The sequence below is a fragment of the Leptidea sinapis genome, chromosome 10 (genome assembly GCF_905404315.1).
Source record: "Leptidea sinapis chromosome 10, ilLepSina1.1, whole genome shotgun sequence".
In the NCBI taxonomy this organism is placed as follows: domain Eukaryota; kingdom Metazoa; phylum Arthropoda; class Insecta; order Lepidoptera; family Pieridae; genus Leptidea; species Leptidea sinapis.
Window position 1 is genome coordinate 8,480,516 of NC_066274.1, and position 10,682 is coordinate 8,491,197.

At 31.5% G+C, this 10,682-nt stretch overlaps 1 protein-coding gene across 1 annotated transcript; it reads left to right on the top strand.

Moving 5' to 3' along the window:
• Positions 1-1,177: 1,177 nt before the first annotated feature.
• Positions 1,178-10,354, top strand: LOC126966575 (probable RNA helicase armi). Its single transcript, XM_050810710.1, has 6 exons — positions 1,178-1,446; positions 1,593-2,024; positions 3,484-3,887; positions 5,539-5,691; positions 7,163-9,433; positions 9,986-10,354. The coding sequence occupies exons 2-6, from the start codon at positions 1,823-1,825 to the stop codon at positions 10,304-10,306; spliced, it is 3,351 nt and encodes a 1,116-aa protein (XP_050666667.1). The 5' UTR covers positions 1,178-1,446; positions 1,593-1,822; the 3' UTR covers positions 10,307-10,354.
• The last annotated feature ends 328 nt before the right edge of the window (positions 10,355-10,682 follow it).

Genomic DNA, 10,682 nt, shown 5'->3' on the forward strand with positions numbered 1-10,682 from the left:
AAATCACAATTGTTTATAACGATATACTTGTAAAAATATATCCTGTAACTTCAATTTAATGACTGTGCTTGTCATTATAATTTTCAAAAAGACCGTGCTAAAAGTCTAAACGTAAAGTTGACGCATGCGCAGTGCAAGTATTTAGAATACAAATATTCAAGTAATTAAAAATCATTAATTAATTAAAAAATAAACAATGTCAAATGGGAACAAACGTTTGTTATACATGAACAATCATAAACAGAGGTTTATTGACCCGTATTGTTAAAAAAATATAATAAATGGGATAGGGGGGGCTAACTTAAGGGCACATTTTTAATATTTTTTTTATAAACAAATAAATCGAGAACAAACAAATGTTTATAGAGAACAATCAAGAACAAATGGCGAACTAACGATGTAATAAGTAAAAAAATAAAAAATAAAAATCTGGGGGGCTAACTTTCGTGAGCTTTTAGAAAACAGCCTTTCGCAAGGTACCGAGGTACCTACTACGTTCAATATATGCATGCTTGTTCATGTAATACGGGCTTTAAATCCTCCCTCCCATTCCTCTAATTGGTTGGCTTTTAAAGCGCAGACTGGATTAGCCAACTAAATTGACACTTCGTCGATTTTTGACGAAGTTGTTGATTTTCAACCACTCAAGACAAGAAATTAAAATGGTTTAAACATAAAACAAAAACTGATTATTGTTAAAGGTTAGTAATAACGTACCTAGGCGGGATGCGGAACAAACGTAAATAATCACAATGACAGACAGTTATCAATGTGGTGGCAACTACCTACCTACCTTTATTTTCGGGGGCATAGACAAACAAGCTTGCCAACTACTCAAAACTCAGATTAGGAAGTGTTCAAAAACATCAATTTAAGATATATTTTTTTATCAATCTTACAACGAAAAAAATTTATTAAGTGGCTTCAAAGCGAAATCCTACACGTGGCATACTGATATGAGTATTTTTGACCGATACCTACTCGATACTTATTTTCTAAGAATCGATTCTAAAACTACTTGGTATCGGTGAAAAGTATCGAGTATGTACTTGCATTTACTCGTATCGTTTCATCCCTAATTGTTATCGGTTGAATTTTGATTTGATTTTTTTGATTGAATCAATATTATTATACTCTTTGGGTTAAATCAAAGAGAATTTAAACGCTACGTTCTTTGGGTTACATCGTAACTGTTTTTAGTTTTGTTATTTGTAATTTTGTATAGTTAAAACAAGGTAAAAAGCTTAGAATTAAAACAAATTAAATCTTTCTCATAGAAATATATCTTTGTTGTAGTTCTAAATTCTAATATTGGTATTTTCCCAGTATCACGACGTGTGTTGTTGCTGTAATATAAAAGGTTATAAAATATTTTTCTTTCAAGTAATGTCTTCTAATAATTTGTCGCAATCTGAGTATTCTCCATCAGACCTTGATAGCCCTCAAGTGAGTTGCTGTGTTATTTTAACTATTACTTAAATTGTACAAAAATGTAATTTATATAAACTTATATATTTTTTCTTCATAGCTTTTAGTCATAGCTGTGAAACGATGTTTAAGTATATAATAATGAAATATAATTATTATTTCAGCCGTTAAACCACGGAGATATAAAGCACAGCCTTGATAAGTCTTTAAAGAACTCTCATAACGAAATGCACGCAAAAAGAATACAAAGTTTACGCAAAGAACTTGAATATTTAAAAGCAACTGAATGGAAATTTGAGCATGGAAAAGGACTCTCTCAGTGATGTGATAAATTAGGACGTATATGTTAATCTAAGCTTTAAAATTTTTAAACTTCTCTTAATTTTTTTTCACAATGTGGTCATATTTGATCTCACTTTATAATTATTTTACTAAGGCAACCAATAGTGATGATGATGAAGAGAATGATAACAGGGAACAGTTTTTATTGGATAATTTGTTTGACTTATCAATACAAGCTGAGAGTGAAGAGCTATGTAATGAAAATATAGAAGAAACACAAATACCAAGAGATGCTGTTTGTTTTCAGAAAACAGGTAATATCTGTGATTGTATTCACATTATCAGTTATGTTACTTTGTTAGGAACAGATAAGGCTTCTAATAGCATTTCATTAAATAAATAATAGTAAAGTGTATTTAATGTAAACAATTTACTTAAAAATACAAGACCAGTTATACCACCATTTTTTATCTATGTATTTTAGGTAGTTGCAATGTAGATATTATGTAAAAACCTACTGCAACAATTATTTTTTACCTTATCTGTGTGTGTGTTCGAAAGTCTTGTCAATATTTAGCTGGAGATTGGTATTTCTCATGCATGGTATTAATTAAAATTATAAAAACAAGCCTAAATGTTTTCTTGTTATTTGTGAGTTGGTGAGATTGTTAATTATTTTGGTACCATAGTGCTCTAGTTATCATTTTATGTGAATTTCTATACTGTGTATAGATGCTGTGCCCCAAAGTTAAATCCAACAGTCCAGGCTGGATTGAGACATTTTATATGAAAAGTTTATGAATACAGCTCACACTCTTGGGTTAAAAATCCAAGATAAATCTAAAACAGCACACTCTGCATGATTTATTCTCAAAGTAACATTAACTCCACAACAGCTTATAACAGCAAATTAGAAAGATGTAAAAAGTATAACTGTTAAATTATTTGTTGATATTATCAGTTTCAGTATGTTTATTCTTTCTGTGATAAGAAAGAGTTAGGAACTTCTAGTATCAATATAGTGCATTTATGAATATGGTATAGTTGATTTATTTTTGGATTGTTTATGGAACTGATCATAATGAAAATTAGTATTCTGCTGTATTATGTGAACATGGAAATGTATTTTTGTCTTCATAGCTAGTAATAGAATTTTTTTTTTCTGTCTTTTATATAATAAACTATAATTGCTTCCTTGTGCGGTGTTTCCGGGACAATATGACATGGGTACTTTAAAAAAAAGCGCGTACATCTTCCTTAAAGGCCGGCAACACTCTTGTGATTCCTCTGGTGTTGCAAGAGAATGTGGGCAGCGGTGATCACTTAACACCAGGTGACCCGTACGCTAGTTTGTCCTCCTATTCCATAAAAAAAAAATGATAAAAATGGTGCCTTGCTATCCCACATTTTTTAGAGATTCCATATGTACTGGATACTAATTTAATACAGGAAGTTATATGCCAAAGTCAGTAATATAGTTAAATGCTCACAATATAGTGGTAAAAAGTTATTATCTTCTATGGAAAATAAAACATCAATTTATGAATTATACCTTCTTTAAAAGGGCATCCTCAGTTTAGCTGTAGTTTTATGGCCAAATGTAACAATTTGTGGCCATATGTATTATGCAGTTTGTATGGGTGTTAGCTTTAATCTAGTTCATATTTCACTGAAGCCTTATAGTGTTTTAAGGCTTTATTTATAGAAATGTACATAATAGTAGTAAATGCTTTATGTGTAGAAAGTAAAATCTTTCATAATTATTTATTTCAGGAGTGGTATCATTCTGTGAAGAAAACTATGTACTAATAGATGGTACATTGTACTTTGATATCACATCTTGCTCAATAAATTTAAATGTTAATGACAAGATACTGTATCTTTGTTATGAAAACACTAATGGTTCGGTAAAAGTTGTAAGAATACTGGAAAATCAAGGGATATGTTGGGATGGAGAAGACCTTAGCGATGAGCAGTGTTTTAATGTGATTGAGCACATTATTATTGGCCAAGTTGAATACAGACAAGACCGTAATGTTTTCATATCTGATAGTGATCTTAAGTTTAGCTTGGATGATGTGAAAGGTGTGTTTATACCCATACAAGGAGATTGGTTAGAAATGAAATGTACTATACAGCAAAAGACTGATGAATTAACAGATGTATCCACAAAACAGGTATTTATTTTCATATAACATTAATATTAATATCTCCGAAACAGCTTGACCGATTCTCATGAAATTTTGAGTGCATATTGGGTAGGTCTGAGAATCGGACAACATCTATTTTTCATCCCCCTAATTGTTAAGGGTGGTTCACACGAATTTTTTTTTTAATTTTTTGACATTTTTTTTTAAATTTGTTTGATTATGAGTCAGCATTAAAAAATACATACAACTTCAAATTTTCACCAATCTACGATCAACAGTTACTTTTGTATCGCGATCTTAATATCGGCAATACAATGTTTGCTGGGTCAGCAGTAATAAATAAGAAAAAAATAAATTATTGTATATTATTTCTGTTTTATAAGTTCACCTGAAGTTAAGTTACACCCTACCCATTACAATTTACAACTCATTGCCACTTGGGATTATTTATTGAACCCAAAATTATCATGATTATTTATTGTTCAAAATATACAAGAAACAAACTACAAAACAATTTAAGCCATCCTGATGAAACTTAAGTGTTTATGTGAGGAATAGCGAGTTCATTTATTCTAAACTTAAAATATGAAATAATTATTTTTCTAAATATATCCAATTAAATTCGAAAAAAATTTCATAAATAATAATAATATAAAGTAATTTTGTAAATTTTATATTTCTTTCCTCCATTTGTATGTACATATTACTTTAATTAATGTTAAACTTTGTTATTCATCATGTAAGATACTAGTAACTATAAAATTAACCTGTGGATAACGGTGTGGGTTCTCACTAAAATTAATTGAATATCTACTATACTTTGAAATTGTAAAATGTATTGTGTGAACTGTGAAATAAAATAAAATAAATAAATAAATAATGAATAAATGAGACACCCAGGCTATGCTCATTAGTAATATTCATTTCCTAGAGTATGTGGCCATGATCAGGGGCACTCATACCCAAGAAATGTCTCTTATGTTGCCCTTAAAACGATGATTTTGTATTACTGGTATCTCTAATAGAATGTGTCAAGTCATTTATGATTTTGGGCAATATAGTTTCATTTTCTTTTGCCATATATATTATTGGTTTTTCGGCAACTCAAACCTATTGTAGTTAGCCAATTTTCGCAAATTGACGTTACACACCCTACCTTTTAATCCCTTTATGTTAAGATATTCTTCCTTAAGGATTGCTAATCTTACCCTCACGCAAAATGGACCCATGCTAGTGGTTCAATTGCGGAAACAGGAGCCCCTATACCATAATCTTACCCTGGACTGGCAGTATTTTACAATATTTAATACATCTCATAAAATATAAATAGTTAAATTAGATATGGAAAAATATATATAACTTATGTTATAAAGCTGTAAATATTAGTGGCCTTACAAATAAACTTGGTGTAATGTTATACCTGAGAATAAACCAAGGATATCATTATTAAGTCAGTCTAACATTCGGATAACAGCAATATTGTCAACATTTTGCATATTCTTGGTTTATTCTCAGGTATAACTTTATACAAAGGTTTTTTTAAGACCGTAAGTGCTTTGATAGGGTAGACAGTTTTCTTGTCACTGCTCATTAAAACTCAAATTTTGCGGAGGGAGTGTCTTATTAGACCTAATTGAATAATGATTTTTTGACTTTATTCTTTTCTGTGTATTTGTAGGTAGTCAATGTACTGTCATTTAATGCTGTTCGCAGTAAGATAAAAAGTGCTAAGATCACAGAATGGTCTGGTGATCATGGCACACTTGATTGGAAAATCTTTTTCAGTAACAACACAGTTATGAATGAATTTAACATACAAGTTGGATCAAAGGTAACTAACTACCTAATGTTTTTTATAGTATCAATAATTTCAGTTTTTTTGCCCATGCCTATTAAACAAACTAGCTAATTGATACAATATTGATTAATCATATAATATATTGTATTCTCTTAAGTAAGTAGTAATATAAGTCTCTGGGCAACGGATGTATTTGTTACAACTCTTCTCATAATCACTGTTATGGATGAACATAAGCTGCTGGTTATTATTAGCTTAGCTTTTCACTTATTCTTTAATTTATTAAAGTTAAATAGTTTTTCTACACTTTTTGGATACTCTGGATGTACCGATCACATTGGATTTTTTTTTGTATGTGATAGCTTTGCACATGAAGTATAAGTAGGATATCTATCAATACGACGATGCACCTCTTTGCTAGTGTTAATTTGCTATTTGCTTTATCTGCTTGCTGTGTTTTTATGAAAGTGAAGGACATACTAGCGTTCCGACTTCCTATGTTAAGTAATCACCACCTACATTCTCTTGCAACATCAAAGGAATCACAGGACTGCCTTTTAAAAAAGTGTTCTCGCATTTTTTTAAAGGTACGGTTCGCTTTAAGTACATAGTATGTTTGTATGTGAAAGAAATTTCTTTGAAATCCGCACTTTAGAGGATGTCCGGCTTTATAAAAAGCCCGTACAACTTATTCAAAGCCCGGCAACGCTCCTGTATTTCCTTTGGTGATGTAAGACAATGTGGGCAGTGGTGATGATTTAACATCAGATTTGATGATCATTTGTCCGTTAAAAAAATCCTGAGTAGCACACAGGTAAGTTGGTATGATTTTAATAGATTAGATCGCTTTGTTCTACACAACATGTTATGACATCTACAAACGTTATTGTTATTTTCGATATTGTCTTTAATTATTATATGTTAACTAAAAACTTTGTGCTAGCTTTTTGTGTATCGGGTATTATTCCCTTTAAAAGAAGCTATATATCAATATGTTGTGCCTTAACCTATGCCGTTTCGCGTTCTTTCGCTTTAGGACCAGCGACTTTGAACTTGAAGCATGCTCGAATTTGATGTGCAAAGTTTCAAGTTCATTGACCTAGTGACCCAATTCTACAGTGCATTCATATTCGTTCAGAATTAAGTCTACATTTTGACCTAATTAGTGCACCGATTTCGTTCATGTTTTGTATATCGTCAGCAAATGCTATAACAACTATGTAGCAACATTTAATTCATATATGCAAAATCCATAGTGTATACATGGATAGGTGACTGCTTTATATCTATGGATACTAAGCTGAGAAAGTTTTTAGTCAATGCTAACAAATTTCTCTAATGTAGGTTTTAATATTGGTAGTTTTAACATCATCTACAAAAATCACGAGGATTTAAAACTGTCTAAGCTCCAGAAGGAACTACTGACTAGTTTAATTTAATTTAATTTATACAATTAATTAAAAGTTTTATAGATGATATAATATAATGATGTACCTTTTTTCAGGCAATGGTTGAAGCAATAGAAAGTACTCAAGGCAGTTTAATGTGGAGGGCAATAAAACTAATAATACTAGACTCTGAACCAGAATTGCAACCAAAAGAAAAGACTGAAGAATTTAGCACAGTTAATTTGGAGGATGAAAAAATGATTAAAATGACATTTCCACTTAAATTTGACAAAATCAATATCAATAATGACGACAAAATTGAACTGAATATTACAAATAATAGTGATCAGCTTTACCAGCTTAACAAATGGATTATATTAAGTAAGAAAAGAGATTCTCAAGTTACTATAAAACCTTTCATTAGCCATCCTCAAAATTTGTACCCAACACAAACTATCTCATTCACAATTAAGTGTCAGCCAAAATTTCTAGGAGAAACAAAAGAACAGTTAGTAATTTTATTTAGAGGCTTCCAATTAAAGAGGTTAATTGAGATTAATGTAGTTGATGATTACACACCTTCTAGTTCTCTAGTCGTTCATAATGGCTATTGTAAGACTGAAGAAAACATTGATAAAATGATGAAGATAAGAAAAAATAATGAACCATTTATTCCTGGTGTAAAAATGCGTAGGGCTGCGAATTTTGTTAGTGTAAAAATTGGACAATACACTGTTCCAGACAAAATATGGTCAGCAGTTCTTGGTAATTCAGAGCAGACAATTTATGGTAACGATTATGGGAAAATAATTTCAAGAATTCAAGTTAAGTTGCCATGCTTGTTACAAGAGTTAAGCATGACAAACTATAATGATAAAATGCATACTCTGGTGCACATGGAGGAAATCCAGGCAAATATAAATCTAAGAGTGTATGATATACAAAAAGCTTTTCTAATTAGATGTAATGAATACCTTGGTGTTGAAATTAAAGGATTATGTGAAAGGCGACCTTCACTCATAGTGGGTGATCGAGTTATTGTTAAGGACATGTGGAAAGAAAATAACCCTCAATTTGAGGGATTTATACATTTAATAAAAGGTGATTTAGTTCTGATCAAGTTTAATCCACAATTTCATGAGATTTATGGTGGCAGTGATGTCTCAGTAGAGTTTCATTTGAGTAGAACTGTGTATAGAAGGTTTCACCATGCAATAAACCAAGTTATATCTAATTTGGGACCAGATGTTTTATTTCCATCCAGGCTGCAAATAAGCCCACCCCAAGTCAGCAGTGATAAGATTGAAAACATTCAATGGTACAATGAAAAGCTAAATAGTGGCCAAAGAAATACAATAGTAAATATTCTAAGAGGAGAATGTCGTCCGATGCCATACATCATATTTGGCCCACCTGGCACTGGTAAAACTGTTACAGTTGTAGAAACTGTTCTGCAGCTATTGAAAAATATACCAGAAAGCCGCTTACTTATTGCAACACCATCAAATAGTGCTTCAAATATAATCACGGAGAGGCTTATTGAATATAGAGAAAAGTTTTCAGGATCAACTGTTCGTCTAATAGCAAACTACTTGGTGAGCTCTGAAAATATACCAGACAAAATAAAACCTTACTGTGCTACAATAGACATAGCGAAGGAAAATTCATCAAAATCTAATCATTTTATTAAGGACAAGATGAACCTTAATTGTCAAAAGTCTTACATTGGTAGACACAGAGTAACAATAGCAACTTGCAATTGTGTTGGTGCCCTCTATTATATGGGATTTCCTAAAGGCCATTTCACACATATTTTAATCGATGAAGCTGGCCAAGCACTTGAGCCTGAAATTATGATTCCATTGAGCTTTACTGATAAGAATAATGGACAAGTAATTCTTGCTGGAGACCCTATGCAGCTTGGACCTGTGGTTCTGTCAAAATATTGCAAAGAATTTGGTTTAGATATATCATTTTTGTGTAGATTATTAGAAACATTCCCATATCAGAAGGATTTTAGCTCTTTTAAGGATGGGTTTGATGGAAGACTGGTTACAAGATTGGCTGAAAATTATAGATCTGTACAAGGGATCCTAGAATTACCCAGTAAATTTTTTTATGATTGCACACTTATAAGGAAGTTTGATCCTGACATAACATGGATGACAAAACTGGTAGATGCGACTTGTAAAGTTTTCAATATAAGTGAGGACAGATCAGGTGGAATATTTGTTCATGGCATCATAGGCAGGAATACTAGGGCTGAAGACAGTCCATCATGGTACAATCCTCAGGAAGCATCTATGGTGGCCTTGACAACATGTAAATTGTACAAAGATGATGTTAAAGCTGAAGAAATTGGTATTATAGCTCCATACATTGCACAGGTTTGTAAATCTATACTATATTTAAAGTAATGAAGATTTTTATTTTTCAATTGCTCAGCTGTTGAGTAAGGTTTTTTGCTTTTGCAATGGAAGCTTTGTGTTTAAAGGCATAAAAGGCATTTATTTTCTCAAAATTTATTCCAGCGAAAAAGAAGCGGCGCAAGAAACTCTCCCAGCATTCTTTTTTTGCGCTCTTATCAATAAAAATATACAATATTGTACAGTCATTTCTATCGCTATAAAATAATCACAATCTAGTCCCAGGCTGTCCGATCATTTAGATATTCAGCAGTGGAGTAATAGGATTTACGACAGAGCCATTTTTTTTATAAAACATTTAAATTTATTTATAGATAATGCCTGAACAGTGGCTGGGACTTTATTATAGAAGTGTATACATTTACCCTTAAAGCTATTATGTATCTTGTTCAAATATATAAGAATAAATACTATGTAGATTGTATGTGATGTTTTTGTTGGTACATATTGAGCTAATTACTTCTTAAGCTTTATTGAAATTTTATAATAAACTTTAATTAAAACTTTTTATAGATTAAATATATCAGGCTGGTATTTGATTCCATGGGCTTACCACAGCCAAAAATAGGAACTGTTGAAGAGTTTCAAGGACAAGAGAGACCAATTATTATTATTTCAACAGTGAGATCCACAGAGTTATACTTGCAAGATGATGTGAAGCATACTTTGGGATTTGTGCAAAATCCAAAACGATTAAATGTTGCATTGACAAGAGCACAAGTTTCCCTTATACTATTTTGCAATCCACATTTGTTATGTAAAGACCATCTTTGGAAGAGTGTCATAGAATATGCAGTTGAGAATAATAAATACATGGGTTGTCATTATCCTTAAGTTTAAGAAAATATTACTTATACTACAGTATTAAAATGTAAAAAAAAAAATTTCTCTTTTATTCAGTACTAGCTTTTTCCCGCGACTGCGTCCGCGTCTTCATCTCATCTCGTAGCCAGCCAGTAGAGACTCACGAGCGAGAAGTGACGCATGCACGAGCTTTGTTGTCACCTACTTCAGCGATCCGACCGATATTTTAAAAATGGAGAAACATAGAAACAATATAGCAGCTGTGGTTGTAGAGGTCATTGCGATCAAAATTAAATTATTTAAGCGTCCCTAAGACGCTGAAACAATCTAATTTAAAGTCATTATTATTATTAAAATGAAATTATCACTCATGACAGCTACCTATTTATTTACTATACTAAGAAGG